Raw genomic sequence first — 27,009 nt, forward strand, 5'->3', positions numbered from 1 at the left:
AAGATAAAGATCTGGTTGTCTGTCTTAACTATTTTTGAGATCCTATGGCAGTAAATCAAAGTAGTAAGATTCAAATGGTAAATGCTGTCAATGACAGGTAAGGAAATCTGGAGTAGCTATAATTGCTTCAAATTCAGAGGAGACTCACATTTATGAAGAAATCTGAGCTGGACTTGAATATGTGAATAATATGGATGAGAAAACAGGCAGAGGAAGTTAGGGTAGCATGAACAAATGTTTGGAGGTTGAAATGGAGTTGTGTGATAGCCGTAAATGACCTGGCAAATGATAAGTGTCTACATTAAAGTTGCAGGTGTGAGTTTCCTCGCAGAGGATTATTGGGAACTGACCTGTACCCTTCCAAAGGGGCATGAGGAGGTTACAGAGGACTGCTCCTATGGGCAGTCCCTGGTTTATAAGTGAGTTCTATTCATAAACTCCAGGTGTGAATGATACATTTTTAAATTGTACTTATTTAAAAATCAGATTAGTAATGTACTAAAATCATTTCATGAGACTCACTGATTGGCTGGGTTCTCAGCCAAGTGCGGAGAAGGGAATTTTCCTTCCAGCTGCTGGGACTGTGGTGAAAGTAAGTAAGTACCAGTGAAGGCAGAGAGCTTGAGGTGCAGGTTAGAGTGAGAGGGAGCATACTCTTCAGATTCTGGTGCTATGCAGCTTGGCTCACAATTGCATATCAGCCAGTAGTGACATTTGATTTTATCACCATTTCAATCAACCATTTCTGTCTTCCTCACTTCTCAGTCCCACATTTCCCTGAGATTCCTCTCACAACCCTTCCTTCTGCTTTGTGCCAAACTGCCTCCAGCATTGAGCCTCCCCTTGGCTTTCCTTTCTTCTAAACTCACTTCTGTACTTGGTAAAACTTACATCATTCAGGGTGGCAGCATTTGACTAAACAGTAGACACTTAGGTAAAAACTTTAAAAATATCTCTTTGCCTTTTTTTTCTGTGGCCTCCAAATCCTTAGCACCTAGCTATAGGTATCGTCGCTAAATAAATGTCAGTTGATCTGAACTTAAACATTTAGATTTATTAATATTTTTACTTTTAATGTTCCAAGTTTATTCTAAGTGTGGTTATGGTGGTTAGAAGTAGTGATGGGGTTAGGGGACCTAACAGTTTGGGAACTGAAGATGGAGGAAGCCCTGGGCAGATTCCTTGTAATTATGGGTCTTGTATCAAATATGATTTCTTCCACTAGTATCTTATCTGTTTTAAAGCAGAGTTATGGTAATAACTGAAAGGTCATCAATACTTAATTCAGACATTTACTGGGTATCTAGTTGGCTCCATGCTCTTTCTCACCCAGCTGGGTGCATTTTCCCCCCTTCCTGATGCTAAGTAAACATTTAGCTTATTTGCTTGTATGAATTTTGGCTCCTGCTAGGTTGTCTCCCCTACATCATAAGGGCAGGGTCAGATAAAGGCACTTGAATGGTGATGTTGATCTTGACTTCCTGTGCCAGGATAAATGGGAGAAGATTTGTGGCACTCAGGAAGCAGTTTTGGAGGTCTTTAATGACATCAGCTTGATGAGCCTGGACATACTCATGAAATGTACTTTCAGCCAGGACACCAACTGCCAGATAAACAGGTTAGTGACAGGAGGGGGGGGGGGGGGGGAACGAAACATTTGTTTGCCATTATCTGAGTCCCCTATTGACATATTATCTTCCCTTTCTAGTGCCTTTGATGATTATACTAAAGGGATATGTGAAGGCTCTGAAATCATCCATAAGCGCTCTTTCAGTTTCTTGTATCACCATGACATAATTTTCAAATTCAGCTCTGAGAAGCACCGCTTACAGAAGATAGCCAACAATTTGTATCAGTACACAGGTATTTCTTGGGTTTGGGTTGCCCAAGTGCATACATTGTCATAACTGTATTGTGTCTGTATAGACTCGTAGGGGTGTCGAACTCAATCAGAGAAGGGGCCAAAATCTAAAATCCAGCTTAAATCGCGGGCCGAATGGTTTACTGAACAGTCATAAACTGTCATTGTGATGGAAACGCAGCGGAGTGCAGTGATGACGGCGCAGTGCGGTCCACATTGCAAGGCCTGGCGGGACTGATTTGGCCCGCGGGCCTTGTGTTTGACACATGTGGTATAGAGGAATAGGCCAATGATAGATAACTCAGCCATATACTGGGTATCTGGTTGTGAAAAGAGAAAGAATTCTTGTTCTTAATGGAGCTTTTAAATGCAATACCTTTAGAGAAGTTTGCTACATTTATAATAGTGTCTTATGAGAGAGAAGTTTCCAATGTATTCTATAATTTTTATTATGCATAATTTTTATTAATACAAATATAACAAGTGCATACTTAATATTCCAAAGCATAAATAGCATTTGGCTATTTGCACCATGCTTTCAGTAATAATGACAAGCGAAAAATATTTCTGCAACACAGGAATGAATAGGGAGACAGAGTTAACAGGGACATACAATCAAAGAAGGGGGAAATGGGGAGTTATCCAATTGTTATGAAGTATTAGTGATGAAAGACAAATAAGTTCCAGAGACTTACTCTACATCACCATGCCTATAGTTAACAATACTACATTGTATACTTAAAATGTGTTAAGTGGGTTCATCTCTGATAAGCATTATTACCAGAATAAAAAAATAAAATAGCCGAAGCCGGTTTGGCTCAGTGGTAGAGCGTCGGTCTGTGGACTGAAAGGTCCCGGGTTCGATTCCGGTCAAGGACATGTACCTTGGTTGCAGGCACATCCCCAGTAGGGGGTGTGCAAGAGACAGCTGGTTGATGTTACTCTCTCATCAACGTTTCTAGTTCTCTATCCCTCTCTCTTCCTCTCTGTAAAAAAAAAAAAAAAAAAAAAAAAAAAAAAAAAAAAAAAATCAATAAAATATATAAAATAAATAAATAAATAAAGTTTTAAAAGCTTGTTTCAAAAATAGAGAGTATTAACAAACCATAAACAAAGAAGTTGAAATAGATCAAACTTTCTAAACAATTCAAAATTACTTTTAATGAACATAACAATAGAAAATGTTTATCAAGCAATTAATTAATCCTCCTTTAGCTCCAATTACTAGCAGTGTGACTTTGGGCACATTACTTACTGCTTTGTCTCAGTTTTATCTGTAAAATGAAGATACAAAAGAATGTAACTCATAGGTTTATGGTGATGATGAATATGTTTATATATTTAAAGCACTAAGAACATTTCCTGGAATTGAATCAATGTTAAATATCCTATATAATAAAAGAGTAATATGCAAGTTGACCATCACTCCAACACACAAGATGGCTGCCCCCATGTAAACACAATATGGCCACCACAAGATGGCCAGCAGTTAGGGGTGACCTGGGCTGGCAGAGGAGGGCAGTTGGGGGTTACCAGATCTGCAGGGGAGGGTATTATAGTTGGGGGTGACAAGGCCAGCAAGAGAGGGAAGTTAGGGGCAATTGGGCTGGGAGGGGAGCAGTTATGTGTCGATCAGCTTGGCAGGGGAGTGGTTAGGGAGAGATCAGGCTGGGAGGCAGAAGCGGTTAGGGGCAATCAGGCCAGCAGGCGTGTGGTTGGGAGCCAGCAGTTTTGGATTGTGAGAGGGGTCCCAGATTGGAGAGGGTACATGCTGGGCTGACGGACACACTCACACACATACACAAATTTCATGCACTGGGCCTCTAGTGTCCCATATAAAAATGAAATCAGTTACATTTGTCTTTCTGTCTGATTTATTTAACTTAGCATAATATCCTCTAGGTCCATCCATGCTGTCACAAATAGTGAGATTTTATTCTATTTTATAGCCCAGTAATATTATATATTATATATGTACTACCTCTTCTTTAGCCAAATGTCTATAAATAGACATTTAGGTTGCTCCCATACGTTGGCTATTGTAAATAATGCTGCATTGAACATAGGGGTGCATATATCTTTTCAAGTTAGTGGTTTGGATTCTTTGGATAAATACTAAGAAATGGAAATTCTGGGTCATTTGTGGTTTGGATTTCTTTGGATAAATATTAAGAAATGGAAATTCTGGGTCATATTAAATAGGTACTTTATTACTATTCCTTCTACTCACTTTGGATTACTCACTTTGCCCCTGGTTCTATTTTTTAAATTTTTGAAGAACCTTCATACTGTTTTCTATAGTGGCTACATCAATTTGCATTCCCACCAACAGTACTCAAGGGTTCACTTTTTTCCATATCCTTGCCAACACTTGTTTGTTCATCTATTGATGATAGCCATCCTGACAGGTGTGAGATGATACCTCATTGTAATTTTAATTTGCATTTTTCTGATAATTAGTGGCATTGAGTGTTTTCATATATCCATTGGTCATCTGTATATCCTCTTTGGAGAAATGTCTATTCAGGGCCTTTGCTTATTTTTCATTTGGAGTATTTATTTTTTTCATGTTGAGTTGTATAAGTACTTTATAAATTTTGGATAATAACCCTTAACAGATGGACCATTGGTGAATATCTTCTTACATTCATTAAGTTGTCTTTTCATTTTGTTGATGGTTTCCTTTGCTGTACAAAAACTTTTTAGTTTGAGGTAGTTCTGTTTGTTTATTTTTTTCTTTTATTTCTTTTTAAAAAACAATTTTAAATATGTTTTTATTGATTTCAGAGATGAAAGGAGAGGAGAGAGATAAAGCATCTTTAATGAGAGAGAATCATTGATCAGCTGCCTCCTGCACACCCCACACTAGGGACTAAGCTGGCAAACTTGGGCATGGGCCCCAACTGGGGGTCAAGCCATGACTTCTTGGTTCATAGGTCAATGCTCAATCACTTAGCTATGCTGGTTGAGGTCTCTTTTGTTTCTTTTGCCTAAGGAGAATGATCAGAAAAAAAATATTACTAAGAACAATGTCAGAGAATTTACTGTCTATGTTTTCTCCAAGGCAATAAGATAACTATAACCTTATAGTATAGATTGATATCAGGTAATGTGATACCTCCAATTTTGTTCTTTCTAAAATTTGCTGTGACTATTTGGGGTCTTTTGTGGTTCAATATAAATTTTTGGATTATTTATTCTGGTTTTGCAACAAAAAAAAAAGGTACTGATATTTTAATAGGAATTGCATTGAATCTACAGATTGCTTTGGGTAGTATGTACATTTTAACAATGCTAATTCTTCCTATCCATGAGAACAATGTATACTTTCATTTATTTACATCTTTTTCAATTTTATTCTTTAAGATTTTTAATTTTCTGATACAGGTATTTTTCCTCCTTGGTTAAATATATCCCTAGGTATTTAATTTATTTTTTTCTGATGCAGTTTTAAATGGAATTATTTGCTTCAATTCTCTTATAGTTCATTGTTGACATAAAAATGCAACCAATTTTTATATATTAAGTTTTGTCTTGTTACTGTACTGAATTAATTTATCAATTCTAGTATTTTTGGTGGATTCTTTAGGATATTTTATGTATGGTATCATGTCATCAGCATATAATGAGTTTTATTTTTTCCTTTCCATTTTGGATGTCTTTTATTTCTTTTTCTTATCTGATTGCTGTAGCTAGGACTTCCAATACTGTGTTGAATAGAAGTGATAAAAGTGGACATCCTTATCTTGTTCTTTATTTTAAGGAAATACTTTTAGCTTTTCACTGTTGAGTATGAAGTTGGCTGTGGGTTTGTCATATGTGGCCTTTATTATGTTAAAGTGTGTTTCCTCTATTTCCACTTTTCTGAGAGTTATTATAAATAATAAATAACTCTCAGAAAAAGAATGCTGGATTTTGTCAAATGCTTCTTCTGCATCTGTTGATATTATCATATTATTTTTATCCTTAATTTTGTTTATCACATTAATTTATTTGTGGATATTGAACTGACCTTGCATCCCAGAAGTAAATCCCACTTGATCATGGTGTATAATCTTGTTAACATATTGCCAAATTTGGTTTGCTAATATTTTGTTAATTTTTATATCTATGGTCATGAGGGATATTGGTCTATAATTTCCTTTTTTGTAAAGTATTTGTCTGGTTTTGGAATCAGGCTTTATAAAAGGAGCTTGGGCATCTTCTCTCCTCCTCTTCAATTTTTTGGAATACTTTGAGAAGGATAGGTATTAGTTCTTTGAATATTTGGTAAAATTCACCCATGAAACCATTTGGTCCAGGACTTATGTTTGTTGGGAGATTTTTGATTACTGCTTTGATTTCATTAGTTGTAATTAGTCTGATCAGAGTTTCTTTTTGCTCCAGTCTTGGAAGATTGTGTTTCTGGGAAGTTATCCATTTCTCCCAGGTTGTCCAATTTGTTGGCATATAATTTTCCATAGCATTTTCTTATATCCCTTTATATTTTCAAGGTGTCGGTTGTCATCTTTTATTTCTGATTTTATTTACTTGGGTTCTCGCTCCTTTTTTATTGATAAGTCTGATTAAATATTCATAGATTTTGTTTGCTTTTTTCAAGGAGTCAGCTCTTGGTTTTATTTATCTTTTATATTGTTTCTTGGACTCTATTTCATTATTCCAAATCTGCCCTTTATAATTTTTCCTTTTTCACTTTGGGCTTTATTGTTCTTCTTTTAGTTTCTTTGAGTGTAAGGTTAGATTGTTTATTTGAGGTTTTTCTTGCTTCTTGAGGAAAGTCTATATTGCTATGAATTTCCTTCTTAGAACTGCATTGGCTGTGTCCCATAGATTTGGGATCAGTGTGTTTTCATTATCATTTGTCTCCAGTATCTTTTGAGTTCTCTCTTGATCTCTTTTATCTCACTGTTAGCCTATTCATTGTTTAGTAGCATGTTATTGAGCCTCCATGTGTTTGTGTGCTTTTTAGTTTTTTTCTTGTAATTGATTTCTAGTTGCATACCAATGTGATCAGAGAAAATGCTTCTTAAATGTATTGGGACTTGTTTTGTAGCCTACCATGTGGTCTATCCTAAAAAATGTTAAGTTAAATCCATCTGGTATAATGTACCATTTACTGTTTTTCTGTCTGGATGATCTATCCATTGATTTCAATAGGATGTTAAAGTCTGCTAATATAACTTGTCTGTCCCTTTATATCTGTCATTATTACCTTTCTATTTAGTTGATGTTTCATTGCGTGCATAAATGTTTATAAGGGTTATCTACTCTTGTTTGATTGATCCTTTATTATTATTAAATGTCCTTTTTTGTCTCTTATTATAGCCTTTGTTTTAAAGTCTATTTTGTCTGGCTCAGCTGGAGTAGCTCAGTTGCTTGAGTGTTGTGTTGTGCACCAAAAGGTTTCTGGTTTGATTCCATATACCTGGGTTGTGGGTTCATGTATGGACATGTATGGAAGTCAACTAATCAATGATTCCCTCACATTAATGTTTGTCTATCTATATCTATCTATCTATCTATCTATCTATCTATCTATCTCCTTTCCTGTCTCTGGTGAAGATTTTTTAAAAAAAAAAAAAACCTATTTTGTCTGATATAAGTATTACTAACTCAGCTTTTTTTGTTGTTTCCATTTGCATGAAATATCTTTTTCTATCCTTTACTTTCAGACTGTATATATCTTTCAATCTGAAGTACATCTCTTGAAGGCAGCATATATATGGGTCTTGTTGCTTATCCATTCAACTACTCTATGTCTTTTTATTGGAGCATTGAATCCATTTACATTTAAAATAGTGATTGATAGGCACATATTTATTGCCCTTTTTAGTCTTTATAACTATGTTCCTCTTTTTTTCTTCTTCTTCTTAAAGAAGACCCTTTAATATTTCTTATAATACTGGTTCGGTGGCAATGAACTCCTTTAGCTTTTTCTTCTCTGAGAAGCTATTTCACCTTTAATTTTATAGCCTTACTCAATAGAATAGTGTTGGTTGTAGGTACTTGATTTTTATTACTTTGAATATATCATGCCAATTCCTCTGGCCTGAAGTGTTTCTGTTGAAATATCAGCTGACAGCCTATGGGAGCTCCTTTGTGTGGAACTATCTTTCTCTTGCTGCTCTTAAGATTATCTTTATCTATAGCCTTTGTCCCTTTAATTGTAATGTGTCTTGGTGTGTGCCTCTTTGAGTTCATCTTAATTGGGACTCCCTGTGCTTCCTGGACAGGTGGTCTTTTTCCTTAACCAAATTAGGAAAATTTTTACCTATCATTTCTTCAAATAAGTTCTTCAAATATCTTGATCAGGAGACTTGCCCTCTCTCTTCTCCTCCTGGTACCCTTATGATGTGAATGTTGTTATGCTTCATATTGTCCCAGAAATCCCTTAGAGTTTCCTCATTTTTAAAATACTTTTTTATGTTTTATAACTTTATTTTTTAAAGATAGAACCATCTATCTGTCTATGTATCTACCTATCATCTATCTATTCTCTTAAAGATTTTTTTTCCCACCACAATTTATCCCCCCATTCTCTCCTCCACTTCCACCCACATTCTTTACCCCCAGCAACCCTATCTGCAGCAATCACCACACTGTTGTTTGTGTCCATGAATGAATTTCCCTATCTATCTCTCCCCCACTTTCCTCACTCAACCCTCCCTCAACCCCAACAGCTGTCAGCCTACTCTCTATAAGTCTATCTCTTTTTTGTTTATTAGTTTCTTTTGTTCACTAGATTCTACATATGACTGAAATCATATGGCATTTATCTTTCTCTGACTGGCTTATTTCACTTAGCATAATGTTCTTCAGGTCCATCCATGCTAATGCAAAGGGTAAATTTTCCTTTTTTTTTTTTTTAATTTTTATTTTATGGCCTACTGGTATTCCATTGCATAAATGTACCACAGCTTTTTTTATTCATTCATCTACAGACCAGCACTTTGTTGCTGTGTTTCTGTTATCTTGCCTCTAAATGCTGAGTTGTTGTTGTTTTTTACTTCATTTTTATTATTGACACTATTATCCTTTGCTTCATCTAACCTGCTGTTGATTCCTTCTAGTGTATTCTTCATTTAAAATATTGTGTTCTTCATTTCTGACTGGTTATTTTTTATGGTTTTTATGTCCTTTTTAATGCTTCCTATCTCTTTAAGTTCTCACTAAGATCCTCCATTGTTTTCCTAAATTCCTTGCACATCCTTATAACCATTGTTTTGAACTCTTCATCTGGTAGCTTATTTCACTTAGTTCTTTTTCTGTGAATTTCTTTTGTTCTTTCATTTGGGGTACATTTGTTTGTCTCCACATTTTGTCTGCCTGTATGTGTTTGTCTCCATGTATTAGGTAGATCTGCTAAGTCTCCCTATCTTGTTATTATGATCGTATGTAGTAGGTGTCTTGTGGGGCTCAGTGGTGCACTCTTCTGATCACCTGTGCTAGGTGTTCCAAGAATGTCTCTTGTATGTATTATGTGAGCCCTTCTGTTGTAGTTGAGTCTTGGGTGCTGTTAGCCCATTCATGTCCCTCCCAATTGTTAACTACAACATGTGGATATGGGACAAGCTCATTTTCCACCCCTCTTAGAAGTCTCAATATGGCTTCTTCTTTATATGCTTGACTGTAGGAGTTCTAGTCAGCTCGTGTTCAGGTAGTTCTCAAAGGTGGTTTTTCTATAATTAATTGCAATTTTGAGTAATAATGGAAGAAGGCGAGCACAACATTTATTTATTCTGCCATCTTAACTCTAAGCCTCAGTCTTTGGAGCTTTGATAAAAAATTGTCATTTGATGGAGAAATGTCTGCAAAATTAAATCTGTTTAATAGATATACCCACTCTGATCTCAAGAAACTAGACAAGATTTAAAGTTATTTATGGACCATGGCTTGCTTTAAAGTTTATTTTCTTTGATTTACTTTGTTGTCACTTGATAATGGATAATTATTATACCACAGACAAGATAATCCAGGAGAGAAGGAAAGCCCTCAAGGAAGAGAAGAAGCATGGTAAAACCAACAATAGGAATTATCAGGATTTTTTGGATATTTTACTTTCTGCCCAGGTAAATCTTTCAGATTTCTGAGCTTGCTCATATATCTAAGTAACTGTGTGGGTAGGTGAATGACTGGGAGTAGAAGAGACTAATGTAAAATTGATCAACTAAATTTAACAATACTTTTGAATTGATAGGTTGGCTCCATACAATCTGTGGTAAAGAAAGAATTGTATAGCTTTGTCATTAGAGTAAGTCAGATTGGACTACATTTTTTGCTGATTTGACAGGATTTGGTTACTATAATAAAAATACATATTAGTTCAGGGAAACAAGGAAATGGGTCACAGGTAAGCCGATAAAATGTTGATGATAAGTTGCTGGATAAGTCTGACAGGATGCTTGAATGAACTCTTTGCAAGGCCTACTGTCCTTTTCCAGCTTTGGCCTCCTTTATGTTCTGGGCAAAGTATGACTTGAAGTATATATTTGTTGAACTGAGTTAAAATTGAAACTTGTGTTGGAAATGGTAATTTTATTCTTTTAAATCCATTATTTTGATTGGTGCTCCAAGCATCTATAAACTGAAGTTGCATAAACATACCTCTATTATACTTTCTAGGCTGAGCATGACAACAGCTTCTCAGATACTGACCTGCATGCTGAGGTGAACACATTCATGGTGGCAGGGCAAGACACCGTAGCAGGAACCCTTTCCTGGCTCCTCTACAACCTGGCTCAGAACCCTGAGCATCAGGAGAGATGCCGGGAGGAGATCAGGGGTATCCTGGGGGATGAATCTTCCATCACCTGGTAAGATTCTGCATCCCTAAACAATTTATCCTGTTTTCCTCCTGGAATTTTGCTTTCTTCTTTCTTCTTCTGGCACCTTGGTGACTAGTGCTTCAAAAGATGTGTATGCAAAACCAGATGAGGGAGGCTACCATTCTGCTCTTTCTCTAGAAGGCCCAAAGCTATCCCTTTGCCTTTTGAAAAAGAGCTTCGTGTATCCATAAATTACATGTTTCATTGTTTTTTCTAAGTAGTAGTGTATGAAATATCTTATTTATTTCTTTCATCCAGTTTCCAGTGCATTGGAAATGGGGACTTGATCAGTAGACTTGCATTTAGAGCTTGAGTGGTAGGGCTCAAGAGGGGCTCCTCTTCTGAGAGACCTGAATGAACATCTGTGTCATTGAAGTCTCTCCTGCCTCCTTGTTTACTCCTCAGGATTGGCTTTGGACTTTGAGCATAGTACTAAATGGTGCACACTGAAGCTGAGTTTAGCAAATATGGACAGAGGACATTTTAAATACTGAGGCACTAAAACTACATGCAAGATTTGGTATGGGTCCTACCCTCAATGAGCTCCCCCACCCCCTTCCATACAGATAATTGCAGAATAGCATGATATGGCTGAGAGATATGTGTTAGCAACCACTTATACAGGGGTCCTCAAACTTTTTAAAGTGGGGGCCAGACCACGGTCCCTCAGAGAGCTGGAGGGCCGGACTATATGAACTACTAATTCCTACTGTAACACCTGGGCTGCGCTCACTGCCCAAAAAACCTGGCGGGCCGGATCAGACTCCTCTGCGGGCCGCATGTGGCCCGCGGGCCGTAGTTTGAAGATGCCTGATAGAAGATAGGTGCCTAAGCTGGCATGGGGGTCTCAATGATACTTTCTGGAAGATCTGATGCTTAAGGTACTTCTTAAAGGATGGGTAGGAGTTAGTCAGATGGAAAATTTCATTTTGCTAGAGTTTAAGCATATCTTGCTGTTAACGAAGCATAGCTTATGAATTTTCCCCTTAAACATGCTGTTTGCAAAGAACACTCTCTTCATTCTAGCTAGGTATTTCACATATTGTTGTTTTGCTGGTCAAGGGGCAGAAAAATAGAAATGTTAAGGGTAATGCAGCCCCATGGTTAGAGGGAAATCATCATATTTCAAATACAAAGGTCAGCTCAACTAGAACATTTGTAAAGGTATTTGAATTTAATGGGTATAACAGAGATCTCACTTTTTATAAAAAATAATAATAATAGCCGAAACCGGTTTGGCTCAGTGGTAGAGTGTCGGTCTGTGGACTGAAAGGTCCCGGGTTCGATTCCGGTCAAGGCCATGTACATTGGTTGCGGGCATATCCCCGGTGAGGGGTGTGCAAGAGGCAGCTGGTCTATGTTTCTCTCTCGTCGACGTTTCTAGCTGTCTATCTCTCTCCCTTCCTCTCTGTAAAAACTCAATAAAATATATTTAAAAATAATAATAATAAGCCAAAACCAGTTTGGCTCAGTGGATAGAACATTGGCCTGCGGACTGAAAGGTCCTGGGTTCGATTCCGGTCAAGGGCATGTACCTTGGTTGCAGGCACATTGCCAGTGGGGGGTTTGCAAGAGGCAGCTGATCGATGACTCTCTCTCATCGATGTTTCTAACTCTCTATCCCTCTCTCTTTCTCTCTGTAAAAAAATCAATAAAATATATTTTTTAAAAACAAAAATCTTAAATTTTCTATCCACTTGGAGCATCACTTCCTACCCAGCTCAGTACTACTTCTTTGGGTCTGGAAGCCAGTGGTGGGTAAGGGGCTTATGGACAACTTCCTCTTATTCACCAGCTCTTCCCCTATGCTGCTGTTTCTGACCCTTCCATAAATGGGCCCAGGCAGGAGAGAGGATAAGTAGAAAGTGGCTGGTACTATTGTAACCTTGCCCTCTGAACTTGGTGGATATTCAAATGCTTCCTTTTATTCTCAATAGTTACCCCTATGGGTTTCTTGGAGATTCCCTCACAGGGACTTTGCAAGGGTGAAGCAAGGGAATTCTTGTCCTTAGAATTTCCCCCACGCTGGTTCCAGAGCTCTGCCTCTGACCAGTTCAAATCAATGGCCCACAGGACACATGGGAGCATTCTTGCTTTGTCCCTGTTGCTCTCCATTGCCTCTCTCTGTCTGTTCAGAGTCATGGCTTTTTCTATCTATCATGTGCTTCCCAAACTCCAGGGAGCACACATCAGATCACCTGACTCTTAAAGCCCCTTTTACTTAACATGGAAGGAACCTTCCTCCATTCTCTCCGTGGCAAATTTGGCATTCCAACACTTCTCTTGAAAGCATTTTTTTTTTTTTTCCATCAACACTCTCAAGCCTCTTTTCTTCAGTCCTTAGCCATTCCTTATACAGTCTGGATTTGTATGAGCTAAGGTTTGTAAAACTGGTTTTCAGAAATCTACTTAACAAATCCTTTTCCAGTACTTTAGCACCTCACTTTGTAATGGGGATATTTGGCATCTGTTTGGTTCTTCATCCACTGGGAAGAAGTTCCATTTTAAAATGCTGTTGCATAAACAATTGGAAAAATAGCTCTAATACGAGGATGATATTTACCAGGAACAAATATCAAGTAGGAAAAAAATCAATATTTGCAAACTAGATGTGGAGTCTGAGTTCCTTTCCTTTCTTCCCTTGTATTCACAGGGACCATCTGAGCAAGATGACATACACTACAATGTGTATCAAGGAGACTTTGCGATTGTACCCTACAATCGTATCCATTTCCAGACAACTCAGCAAGCCCATTACCTTCCCCGATGGACGCTCCTTGCCTGCAGGTCTTTGCCCTCATTTCTTAAGCAGCTAGATATTGTGGGACCCTAAGGACCACAGTAAAAGACCAGTAGGTTTCTCAACTCTTGAAGAAGTCAAAAGATAATCCTAAAGATACTGGGCTTAAGGTGGGGCACAGGAGGCATTCTCTTGATCAGATGTGATTTCAGCAACTTTCCCAAAGGCACATCACCATTTGCAACAAAATTATGTCCATAACCTGTGTCATAAGATTCCGAACCCAGGTTTTCTTCCATTGTTGGAACATTGTTTTAAAGGTAATCCTTGTTTGGCTGAGTCTGAGACCCAGACGAGACTTCATGGGAAATGAACGCCATTATCTTTATCTAGAAGACCCAAGGAAAGCTTTCAACTTCTTTGTCATCACAATATCACCCTAATAAGAGAGCAGCACTTACTATTTTACATAAAGCCTTCAAACATTTTATCTCATTTTTCTCTTGGAACATGATCTTAGCAAACAATTCTATACTGCGTTGCAATTTAAAAGCCCTTTCAAATACTTTTGGTGTCACCAAAAAACCCCCTGGGGGACTCCAGTGTGCAGCCAGAAGAGCTAGAGCTCATGCAGCAGTCCCATACCCAGAGCCCAGGGCTCTTCAGAACAACACACGTTTCTGAGCAGAGTGGGTGGGAGGCAGGGGGTTCACATGAGACATCGAGTATCTGCTTCATTGTTCTATTTATTCTTGCCGTTAGTAACAAGCTGACAACCTGTTAGTTACCTTGACATTGTTGACAGACAAAGAATTAATTTTGGTAATCAAATAATCCTAAATCCTCTCTCTTATGTGGCTTGTTTTTTAATCCCAAACTACATAGGTATTTGTCAAAATTCCCCACCCTGTATATAAGAACAGCACCAACAGAAACTTGACATTGGATTTGTATTATAGAATTACAGCTCTGTTCTTATGTCTTCAAACTATCCTCAATTTGTGCTTTAAAGTCCATTAATAGATATACAGTAGTGCCTGTTTATCCATGCTTTCATTTCCATGTCACCTGGGGTCTGAAACCCTATTTTACTTAACAATGGCCCCAAAGCACAAGAGTAGTGATGCCAGCAATTCAGATATTCCAAGGAGCAACTATAAGTGCTTTTGTAAAGAGAAAAGGTGGAAGTTCTTATATGCTGAGTTTGCTATACTCCTACCATAAAAACTAATTTTCTATTTGTGAAATTGTGAAGAAGGGAAAAGAAATTTGTGCTAGTTTTATTGTTGCAGCTCAAACTGCAAAACTTATGGTCACCGTGTGTGATACACGCTGAGTGAAGATAGAAAAGGCATTAAGTTTGTGGGTGGAAGACATGAACAGAAATCGTGTTCTGCTCAATGGCAATGTGTTGCTAGAAACATTGAGCCTTACAAAGACTTCAGCAAAGGGTCCACTAAAACAAGTGACACCCAGCCATTTACGGCCACTAAGGGATGTTTACACAGATTCAGGAATAGGTTTGGCATTTTGTCATCTCACATCATCACAAGACATGTGAGTGCAGTACAATAAGATTTTTGAAAGAGAGATGGCAGTCACATAATTTTCATTGCAATATGTTATTGGTATCACCCCCAGTTTCACGTGGGTTCTTAGAACGTGTCCCCATGGATAAGGAGGGATCACTGCATAAGTGATTTCCAGAGACAGCAGAAAGCATAAGCATATTTTGACGTGATACCAATTGCTCTTTAAGATAGAGTCATGTGTTAAGTAGATCATTGCTTTGAAAACTCAGGTGCCACCAAGCGTCATCTTCCCACAGGACATTCACTCTGTGCATCAGCTGCAGTGCCCACAGCTCTGCCAGGAACTAGCTCTTGTCCTTGTAGAAGAAAAGTCATACTTGAAGAGTGGTAGAGCAGTAGCCCACTGCTTACTCTTTCTTTTGCATTCTGTTATCTCTTCCCTTTTTCAGGAATGACTGTGGTTCTCAGTATTTGGGGTCTTCACCACAACCCTGCCATCTGGGAAAACCCCAAGGTATGACTATCTTCCGCATAAATACTTCATAGAACCAATGCCATCCAAATCACTTTCTTTTGGCTCTGCATGGAAGTGGAAAACGATTCAGCAAACAAAAATAAACATAAAAACCAAAAAAAATGTAAAACTTTCCCACTAAAGAAAAATGGTCCTATCCCTTTATTCCTACTTTATCTTTGCTTTGAATGAGCAAATGGGCCAATGTCACATGGGCTGCTCTAGTTGCTGTGGCCATTTACTCAGTAGGCTCTGCCACGCACTTACCTAGATATCTGCAGAGTGCCCATGGTCAGCAGAGACCCCTTTTCCTGGATTTCACAATCAGGATTCTGGAAGGAAATCAAGTATCCCTCAAGTTGGGCAATTTGAGAAGAGTTCTATGAAAGAACTTTTGGTAAAGGTATGAGTTAGGGTTTAAGAAAAGCAAAATGGAGCAAATAACTGCCAAAGGGCATGCCACTTCTTGGCCTGGTTAGTCACAGGAGAGAGTGATGAGCCTGGAGAGAGAGAGAGAGCTTTTGGAAAAGGCCATCAGATAGGAGCTGTGACTGTCAGTCGAGCATGTAGCCCACCTTAGACAACCTGGCATGTAGGGGCCCAGGAAGTAAATACCCTGAATGCTCTCTCCTCCCACCCTTCAGGCCTCCTATCAATGTCTTTTCTTGGCCAAACCAAACAGAACAACATTTGGCTCAGCTTTTTAGAGCCCAGAACAGGGAGGAGAAAAAATCTAGAGAGACAAAAAGAAAAGGTGTAGCATACCTGAGTTCCTTGATTCGATGTTCTTAAACACGTATTTGATGCTTCCTTTTATAAAAGCTGCTAGGATTAAAGATCGGCTACATGTAATGGGAAGTTGGCCTGCATAGCCCAGTAACAATGATCATACAATCATTTTGACTTGACTTGTGGGTAGGTGCTCTCTTACCTCCAAAGTGAAAATCATACCACTAGCATAGCATTTCTGCTTTCCCCTTACTTAGTCTGGGTAGCAGATTAGTCACTTGGGAAGTCAGACAAGGTCATAGGTCTAGAGTTGCACTGTCCAGCATGGTAGCCATTAGCACATGTGGCTATTGAACCCTTGAAATGTGGTTGGTCAAAATTGATGTGCTGGAAAAAATTCACACTGGATTTTGAACATGTACCCAAAAATATCAACTATTTCCTTAATAATTATTTATATTGGATAGATGTTAGAATGATAATATTTTCTGTTAAATAAATTCCATGATTAAAATTCATTACATCCTTTAAAAACGTGACTACTAGCACATTTGAATTTATTTATGTGGTTCACAGTATATTTTGGTTGATTCTTAAGTTATTAAGTAGTAGCTTAAGAATGTGTTAATGGTGTTGGGGGTGACCTCTCATTTCAGGTCTTTGACCCCTTGAGGTTCTCTCCAGAAAATCTTGAAAAGAGACACAACTACTCCTTCCTACCATTCTCAGCTGGACCAAGGTGAGGACAAGTTGAAGCTGCTGAAAATATACAAAAATGTTAACTTGGAGATAGCATTTTTCCTTTAGTCCCTCAGCTCTGTAAATTCTTCCATGGAGCTCAATCTTCTCACCTGGCCATGAGGACATCTTGGTGCCTTGTTGAACCTCTGAGAGGGCCAGTTAGTTTCACAAAGGACAACACCCCTCTCTATCACATCCTAGGTAGTCACACCTCAGAAAGCTATCTCATGAGCAAGCTGTTGCTTAGAGGCTCAATGCAGTCCACCCCCAACGCAAGTAGGCTGCATTTATTTTTTTCTAATAATAGAAAAAGGTGTTGTTTTTTTATTTTAGCCTTATGGATGTATACCTAACATATAAAATTCCAAGACCTTTAAAGTGTACATCATGATGATTTCATATACATCTTCACTGTGAAAAGATTCCTCCCCATCCTTCACCTCATGTATTTGTATGTGTGTGTGAAATATACACCATTGTGTAATTGTCACTAACTTTCTTAGCACATCACAATTATAAAATACAGTGTTGTGAACGACAGTCACCATGTTTTCTATCAGATCCTCACAGCAGAAACAACTCTGAGCAATGCCAAGTACCACCTTGGTTAGGAAAACCTTTGCATTGGGGCCTCCCAGCTCACATTCTCACAGGAGACCATGTAAACCCAAAGTACAAAAGTTTGTATGGCGTTTTTATGAACACGTTGCTTTATTGGGAACATCAGACTTACTATTCTAGGATCGTTTTGCAGAGACAGGAGAAACACTTTTGTTTGAATATCTCTGCTTTTCTCTCTGTGTCTGCAGAAACTGTATCGGGCAGAACTTTGCCATGACTGAGTTAAAGATGGCCATTGCCATGATTCTGCTTCGCTTCAAGATGATGCTCGACCCTACCAGGCCACTTATCCTTGTACCCAGGATTATCCTCAAACCCAAGAATGGGTTTTACTTGTCCTTGAAAAAAATTTCCTAATGTTTAGAGCCCAAGGCTAGAATGATTATAAAATTTGATTTAAAATTAAATTACTATTAATGGTTCAAAAACATGTAGAGGAATCAAAGTATGGTGCGAAGGTCATGGGTAGGTGCAATAGGGATCTCTGTGGAGCTGCATTTTTTCCAAAAACATTCCTAGATGATATAGGGTATCGCCTTGATCTGTTTCTAAATGATTTGGGGAGATTTTCCTACCTTTTCTGTTTGATTTTGGCTACAATTAATGCTATATACCAAGGAGTGTGCTAAGAGGCTTTCATATATCTTCTATTGTTTTATAAAATAGTTTTCAGAATGACACAGTAACACGTGAATGTGTTCTCACTATAAAAGATTTCCAACACTAGAAAAATCATGCAGAGTAAAAGTAAAAATCCATTTTGCATAGCACAATGCCCCCTGCCCTGGCCAATCCTGCTACTTTTTCTACGAACAGAATAGTTTGATGTGCATTCTTTTGAACATTTTCCTATACATTTCATATGTGCATTTGTATGGGATCATATCCATATTGTTCTTGCTTTTTATCACTTAATAAAAATAAATCTCATTCCCAATCCTGGCTCATGATGTACCATAATTTATTTAACTATTTTCCTATTATTAGATATTTAACTTATTTGTAGTTTTAAAAACATGCTTATTGGCCATTTGTATTTATTTTTGTTTTGTTCTCTATGATTTGTGCATCATCTATGTTTCTTTTTCTATGGTGTTGTCTTTTTCTTATTGATTCATGTGAGTTCTTTGTATGTTATGGATAATAATCCTTGATTGTAACTGTTCTTTGTAATTTTTCACATTTTCCTTTTTAAACAATACTTATGTTGTCACTTACCATATAGAACTTCTACATTTTCATGAAGTAAGATAGATAAACTTTTCTGCATGGTTTCTGGGCTTTGAGTATTAGCCAGCAAAGCCTTCATTTGGAATATTATCAAGATAACTTTACAAATTTTCCTGGTGCTAACAACTCTTGTGAAGCCTGAACAGGAATATATATATATATGATTTCAGAGAGGAAGGGGGAGGGAGAGAGAGGTAGAAACATCAGTGATGAGAGAGAATCATTGATTGGCTGCTTCCTGCATGCCCCCTACTGGGGATTGAGCCTGCAACCGGGCATGTGCCTGACTGGGAATCGAACTATGACCTCCTGGTTCATAGGTCTATACTCAATTACTGAGCCACCACAACCAGCGACAATTTCTTAATGATTTTCAGATTCATCACTCATTTGATGTTTAAGTGCTTACTACATATCAGACATTTTGATAAGCATTAGAGATTCAGTGCGTTAATAGACACGGTCCCTACCCTCATGGAGCTGGTATTCTGAAGTAAAAAATAAATGACAGACAGTTAAAAATTATATTAAGTGCCATGAGGAAATGAGTGGGCTCAGCTATACAGTAATCAAGGAGAACTTATATTGAATTGGTTTATCTAGAAATTTCTTTTTAAGAAGGTAACATATAAGTTGATATCTGAAAGATTATCATGGAAGCTACCCCTACTTTTTCTCATGGGCCTCCTAGCAGCAAAATGATGGCACTTTGAAAGGGTAGGGGTGAGGCCATGTGTCACTGCCACACGTCTAAGAGGGAGAAATGAACTGGGAAGCAGGGTGTTAATGGTGAGTTCTGTTTTGTACATATTGAATGGGAGGTACCTTGCGGGCCCCAACAGAACAGATGCCCAGGAGACAATGAAAACCCATGAAAAAGACCTGAACCGAGGAAGTTGTTATCTAGACACTTTACACTGAGTGGCCAGATTATTATGATCTCTGAATGCATAATTATCTGGCCACTATATATATTAGAGGCTCGGTGCATGAATTTGTGCATGGGTGGGGTCTGGCCAGGGGGAGGAGACATGGGCAGTTGGCTGGCCTACTGGTCAAACTCCTGATCGAGGGGACAATTTGCATATTAGCCTTTTGTTATATAGGATATACACTTAGTGGCCAGATTATTATGCATTCAGAGATCATAATAATTTGGCCACTCAGTGTATTATGCCACACTCAATCCTGCTATGAATATTTTTAACAAATATCTTTGTAAACTTATTTGAATGTTTTGTAAGATAAATCTTAGAAGTAGAATTTCTGGATTCGAGTTTATGAGAGCCCTCCGTTGAATCTTCAGTGTAAGAATGTGAAATTACAGGTTAGACTTCTCTGGGCTTCCAGGGCAGATCAAATTTATCCTCCTCCTCTGGACATGAAAAATATGTTCATCAAATAATTAAATCCTTTGGGGAAAATTAAGAATCCAACAATTTTGTGTTTATGTTGTCATTGAATCAAATGCCCCCAAATATTTTTTTTTCCACTCATGGTGCAATTGAAATTCTTTGAGCACCTTTCCTAATGGCTCTGGACACCATTATGAAGTGTATCCTCAATCACCAGGGTAGTGCCCAAGTGGACAGATCGGTGACTAAAAGACAAAGAGTAAATTCATTCACCAGGTGCTACTTCATCCATGAGCATGCTGTTCCACTTCTTCTCTTCCAACATCTCCAGATCCCTCCTGGAGGCAAAATTTAACAAGACCAAACTCATCCACCCTGGTCAACATACTTTCCTGCATCACAATGACCTGGTTTACAAATCAGCCATCAGAACTTCCATTTTAATAAATATTGCCCAGTGGCCCATGAGCACACAGATTTTTCTTAGGCTTTGCATTGCCTGAAGCCCTCATAAAATGACTGGTTGCCTAAGACACAAACCTCGGTGATGGATGCTTCCTCTGTGGTGGTTGGATAATATGTAGCATACAGGAAGTCTTCAAGAAGTAAATGGAAGCTAAATGTGATGCAAGGCAGAGCCAGTTTTAGAATTCCAAAAACTAACTTCCAGCCAGTGCTCTCTCTACTAAAGCCACCCCCACTCTTTCCCAGGGATCCCATCAATGGCCACTCCACTCAGACACCCAACCTGGACCCCCTCTCTGCATAGGAAAAGGCAGGTTGCCTTTTCCAGCATTGATCTTCCCAGGGACTGTGTAAGCTCTGCCACCTGGTTGCTATTCAAGATATTGCAAGCAATAGGGAGGGGGAGGGGGAATAAAGAATAGGAACACATTTTTGGCAAAAATAAAAATAAAAATAGAACCATACTTTTTGTAAGCAAACTTTTAGAAACTGTTTGGCCTCAAAGCAAACTGGGATCCACTGTCCCCCTCACTAGTTACACTGTGGTGTAACAGAGTGAATATGAAAGTATTCAACTCTTAGGGAAACCAATAGTAAGAATGTACATTACAAGACCCTCAGAAAGACTTATATTCTTTGATGGAGACATTACACTCCTGGAAGTCTGTCCTAAGGAAGAGTCATTACTTCGGAGATTTAATGGAAAGGTCTCAGGAACTAGGGCCATTCAGATAGAGGCAGTGTCAGAATACAGAGATCCATGGGGAGTGGCAGGAATCAGCCCTTCAACCCAACCCCCGACTGAACTGAGACATTAGGAACTGAGGTGGATGGAGAAAAGGAGGGTCAGTCATTCAGGAGGATGGTGGGGCTTCAGAGACAAGAGGCTGAGGTTGTGCTTTCCAGGGAAATGGGAGCCCATTGGGCTCAGCTGATCTGTAGACCACCCAGCACAGCTGGCCGACTTGCAGGCTAATTCCAGACCTTACTTGGTAAAGAAGGACTTTGGGGAAGAAGTAAACATTTTTAATATTCTCAGCTGGGCCATGTGACAGGAGTGAGCCTAAGGTAGGCAATAGCTGGTGGGCAATGGTAATGGGCTGTGGTTGGCAGACAGGTGTCTGTGCATGGTGGCGCTGGGTCTACAGGATGCCAAGTCTTTACATTGGACTCTCACCAAAAATATGAAGTAGATTATCTTTTAAATGTTCATTTAAGAAAAAGAAAACTGAGATGCAGAGAAGGTTAACTGGTTGATGCATATTAATTCATTCAAAAACACCAAGCACTTGTTCTATGCAGGGACTGTGCCAGATGCCTGGGGATGCCCTGCCCTCCAGGAGCTCACAGACATAGAGTCCACTCAGTGAGTGTGGTAGGGAAAGAGGTGTCAGAGAATCATCCTGGGGGAAGAAAAAAAAAAAAAAATGAGCCCTGAATGTGAACACTGAGATGTGTAACATCCTGGGAGGGGAGATTGGAGTATGCAGTCACAGAAAGCCTCCAGTGTGTCCATCTAGTGGCTACTCTAGATAGTGCAGGCAAAGCTGAAAGGAAAATTATGATGGCTATTATTAACCCTTACTGAACACTTACTAAATGTTTTCTATACATATTTAAGTCATTTACTCGTCACCACAGACCTAGATGGACGGTAGCCATAATTTCACCCTTTGTTTTCATATTCAAAAATTGGCAGGGTGAGATTTGCCCAGGACAGTCTGGTTTCAAGCCCATGTCCACAGCCACTAAGCTGCACTGACTTGGAGGTGTGAAGGGCTGATCCTGGTTGGCTGTGTTTGGGAAAGGTCTCTAATGGCAGTATGGGGTGGGGTGGGAGTGAATATTCAACAAGAGTGAAAACAGCCGAAACCGGTTTGGCTCAGTGGTAGAGCGTCGGTCTGCGGACTGAAAGGTCCCAGGTTCGATTCCGGTCAAGGGCATGTACATTGGTTGCGGGCACATCCCTGGTAGGGGGTGTGCAAGAGGCAGCTGGTCGATGTTTCTCTCTCACCGACGTTTCTAGCTCTCTATCCCTCTCTCCTCCTCTCTGTAAAAAAAAAAAAAAAAAAAAAAAAAAAAAAAAAAAAAAAAAAAAAAAGAGTGAAAACAAAACAACCCAGGCAAGATGGAGACCAGAAGCATGGGAGCTGGGAGAAGGGGTAAGGGAGGGGCATTCAGTGTGAATCTATCCCTGGCCTGAGTGAATGGATGCAGATACCACTAATAGGAACAAGGGCTTAGGTTGGTGAAAGACCAGGAATTCTATTTTGGACCTGAGGTATTTGACAACAAGGCAACAAGTATCCTGGAGGGAATGGAGCTGAAGATGCTAATTTGGAAGTTGATACTTCAAAGGAAGTACTATAAATAATGGAGTGGATAAGGTCCCCATGTCATTCTTTGAACAAGTACTATAGACTGGGGACCTCCTGTATTTCCAACTTGTGCTGGGCACACAGGGCAGATGCTGTCTGTGTCTCACTGAATCCAGAGTTCACAGTGTTGTCCAGAGAGCAGCAACAAGGGTGCTTGGGGGGCTGAGGGCAGGTGGTCAGGCACAGCTCCTCAGGAAAAATGGCTTCTATCCTATTATGTTGAGAGCAGAGGATCAAATAAGTCATTGTATCTTGTAACAAGAAGATAGGACTATAGTGCCTGCGGTGAGAGCAGTCTCTGCAGAGGGTTGGGCATGAAAGACATGAAGGAGTGAGTGGGAAGAATGGAGGCAAAAACAGCAAATACCAACCACTTCTCTTAGACACTGGAAGGACCTCTCTCCACTAACTCAGATTTCCCAGATGCAGCTTTCCAAGTGGACTGTAAGGCTGCAATAGTAAGCATTCTGTTTTCTTCTTCACCCCCTCTCTCTCTCTCTCTCTCTCTCTCTCTCTCTCTCTCTCTCTCTCTCTCATCACATCACTGTGCTTGGGTGTGGGGAAGTCCCTTGTTTCAGGACATTAGCTCTTAGGGCATGGAAGGTTCTTTCATCAGCTTCTCCCCACTCCTCTCTTACTTTTTTTCTCTGCCCACCGGAGTTCCTTCTCCTCCCTGACCCTTTCCCCACTTCTCCAGTACCTGTCCTCACCACCCTCATCCCACACCCTCAAGTTTACAGCTGGAACTGGTTTACAGGCCAGTTATTCATTTGCAAAGTCCATGTACAGAACTGTACCAGCCTCAGCAGTGCAGAACGAACTTGTGCAACCAGCCTCATTGTGGTGGTGCCCCAGAGGTCCAAGAGAGCACCTAGGCCCAGTATATTCTGTACCCTCCAGCCATGCAGAGCCTCTAGCCCACCTCTCACCTGATTTGCCACATGACTTGGGCAAGTGCTATCCCATCCAAGTCTTCAGGTTCCATAGTGCAAAATGGGCTGGGCTTAAGGATTTTGCTAGCTCTTACACACTGTGGTCTTGCATCCATGTAATAATAATAAAAATAAAAGTCAATTGCTAATATTTATTGTGCACTAACTGTGCTAGGAACTATTCTTTTAATCCTCACCCACGGACATATTTTATTGTATGTGTTTTTGTTGTTTTTTTGTTTTAGCTTTTGAGAGAGAGAGAGAGAGAGATTGTTGCTTCCCATATGTGCTCCAACCAGGGAACAAACCTGCACCTTAGGTATGTGCTCTGATTGGGAATCAAACCCACAAACTTTTGGTGTACAGGATGATGCTCCAACCAACTGAGCCACCCTGCTAATGCACTATTCTATGTACCGTATTTTATGTGCAGTTTCTTTGAACCATCACAACATCTCTTATTAGATAGCCCCCATTTACTGCCCCAATTTACAGATGAGTAAGCCAGAGCTCCGGGGTGGAGTTGACTTATCCAAGGTCACAGATACTAAGTGTCAGGGCGGCTGAATCAGGCTGCCTGACCCAAACCTGGGCTCTAAACCTCCACTTGAGGGCAAAATCCCTGGCTCAATTACTAACTGTTCAACTGAGCTTCAGACCTGAACTGAGACCCCAATAGTCCTCCTCCGTTGCCTGTAGATGCCACACAGGCTCCTAATGCCATGTGTCCATAAATGCAGTCACCCACACACATTCCTGCTTGTCCTCTGGCTCCTGCCTTTCTCAGTGCTATTCACTAGCCTATATTGGGCCTTTGTGAGAACCAGAAAAATGGCACTCCAACCTGGAGCAGTGTCCCAGCTCCATCATCTTCCATTTTGCTTGGGACCATATTGGGACTCATTCCCCTTGACACAACTCTCTCTCTCCTGCCTCGCCAGGGGGCTAAGGTCTGCAGCAAACATGGTATCCTCTGAAATAATGCCCCACGGCAGAAACCACTGGGCACCCAAATAATTTCTGAGAGAAAGGGTCACAAGGAGGAGCACTGGCGGCCTAGCTGCCCTTGAAGTCCATGGGAAGACGGAGAAAAGAGCTGGCACAACCTGAAGGGGTTCCTAGGGACAAGCCATGGGAGGGTCTCTGGTCTTAGCGCCTAAGGGGAAGAGCACCACCTGAAGCTCAAGTTCAAAGGCTTCATTGAAATCAGCTCTTCCTGTGAAGTGTGCAGCCACCAGATGGCAGCAGAGGTTACAGGCAGACCAACAGAAAGCATCCCCCTGACACACACACAAAATAAAACAAAAATCTGAAAATAAAACAAACAAACAAAAATCTGAAGTCCAGAGGAACAATGATGTTCAGAAGAGCTTGTCACTGATCCCAGGACCCTCAATGAGAGAGAGAGAGAGAGAGAGAGAGAGAGAGAGAGAGAGAGAGAGAGAGAGAACACATGTGTGGGTGTGCCCATGTGTGTATGCACCTGGGTGGGATTGAGAGATATGGAGATATGAACAGATAGCTGAGCTTTAGTTCCTTCCTTTCTTTCAGTCTCTTCACCAAGCCTAGGGCTTTCCTTCCCATGAGTTCAACCCTGTCCTGGGTGCTGGTGACATACAGAGGGAAGTGACCCCATTCTTGCCCTTGAAGAGCAATCAGGCTTGAGTTGGACACAGACAAGTAAACAGACAGCAAGTTGGGGGGAGGCAGGGGGAACCCAGAAGAAGCACCTAGCTCAGGGGTGGTGGGAGGAGCTTCCCAGAGGAAGGGACATCTAAGCTGGGCCTAGATGGTCTTCTGGCAAGTCCTGGGTGTCACAGTAATGTGCATCATCTCCTTCCTGCCCCCCTCAGCAGCCCTTGCAGGGAAAACTGACAGAACCAGTTTTGCTGGCAAGTTAGTGGATCATCTGAACGGTCCCACAAGCAGTGAGGACCACAGCTGGAATCTGAACCCAAGTCTGCAAGACTCTCAAGCTCAGAGACTTGGCCACCATGTGTACTTCCAAGGACTGAAAACTGGAAGAAGGGGGGTTGGGAGGGGGAGGTCCAGGCTCCTGGTCAGATCTGATAGCTCCAGCCATCTGACTTACCAGTGAGGTGGGTCTAAGGGGACAGGGCCGAGTGTGTGTGACTTGGGTCACATCCACTCCCAGTGACACTCTGCACCCCACACTTCACCTCTACCCTGGGCCGGAGGATACTGCCCAGCACTAGTCCAGATCTGATGGCTCCTGGAAGCACAATAAGCAAGTAGTACTTCTGCTCACTGTACCCTGAGCATGAGTGAAGAAATCTTGAAATCATCTCGATGGCCTGGCACTCTGGCCTATATGTAACATGTGACACTCAAGATAGAACTCCAGGCTGGAAGTTCCCCTTGGAGTCTAATTGAAGTAAGCTTGCTGCAATCTGCCTTAGAACTGCAGTCCCTAGGTGGAGCCTTCAGTGCCTGAATGTGGGTGTAATCTGCTATGTCACCCAGTAAAAGTCACACGTGTTAGGTAGGGGAAGAAAAAGAAAGGTGCGAGTCCTATTGCAGGAAGGAGTAGGAGCGAGAATCAGAGAGAGCCTGATGATCCTGGAGACAGGGTGTGAACCATTTGAGCATTCTGCCCGAAGAGTACCTGGAGGGGTGGGAGGCAGGGGGGAAAATGATGCGGCACAAAGAAGGGAGATTCCAATGAGGGGACTCCCCTCCAAGCCCCCACGGATCACATCAGGGCAGCTTGGGCATATGCAGCGGGTGGGGTGGGAGGGGAGCAATGGGGAGAACCAGCTGGAAATAGAGAAAGGATGAATGGGAGACGGGACGGTGAGCGCTGAGCTCAGGTGGAGGGAGCTAGGGAGAGGGGACAGAGGCGAGGAGATAAAGATAAGAACAAAGGCCAAGAGCCGCACCCAGGAAGAGACTGAAACAGTGATAGAGATCGGAGGTCGATAAAGGCTGAGAGAGCTGATCCGGGTGGAGAAGTCCTAACTGGGGAGAAAAGGGTGGGAAGGAAGAGGGAAGGCGGAAAGGAGCACCGGCCTTTGGGGGTTTCCTGCGTGTCCATCCCACCGCTCCGCGGGCTCGGGCCCGCCCCC

The 27,009-nt window shown here is 40.5% G+C and overlaps 1 protein-coding gene across 1 annotated transcript in view; it reads left to right on the forward strand.

The window, feature by feature from the left end:
• LOC118724856 (cytochrome P450 4X1) overlaps positions 1 to 18,500 on the forward strand; it is a 30,079-nt gene extending 11,579 nt beyond the window's left edge. Inside the window, exons 6-13 of the mRNA XM_036448536.2 lie at positions 1,491 to 1,618; positions 1,709 to 1,863; positions 9,824 to 9,930; positions 10,484 to 10,674; positions 13,340 to 13,473; positions 15,408 to 15,472; positions 16,858 to 16,940; positions 17,752 to 18,500. Of these exons, the coding sequence (XP_036304429.1) occupies positions 1,491 to 1,618; positions 1,709 to 1,863; positions 9,824 to 9,930; positions 10,484 to 10,674; positions 13,340 to 13,473; positions 15,408 to 15,472; positions 16,858 to 16,940; positions 17,752 to 17,920 (1,032 nt within the window). The 3' untranslated portion in view covers positions 17,921 to 18,500. The remainder of the gene's footprint in view (positions 1 to 1,490; positions 1,619 to 1,708; positions 1,864 to 9,823; positions 9,931 to 10,483; positions 10,675 to 13,339; positions 13,474 to 15,407; positions 15,473 to 16,857; positions 16,941 to 17,751) is intronic.
• The last annotated feature ends 8,509 nt before the right edge of the window (positions 18,501 to 27,009 follow it).

This window comes from Pipistrellus kuhlii, unplaced genomic scaffold, assembly GCF_014108245.1.
Source record: "Pipistrellus kuhlii isolate mPipKuh1 unplaced genomic scaffold, mPipKuh1.p scaffold_m20_p_2, whole genome shotgun sequence".
Classification (NCBI taxonomy): Eukaryota; Metazoa; Chordata; class Mammalia; order Chiroptera; family Vespertilionidae; genus Pipistrellus; species Pipistrellus kuhlii.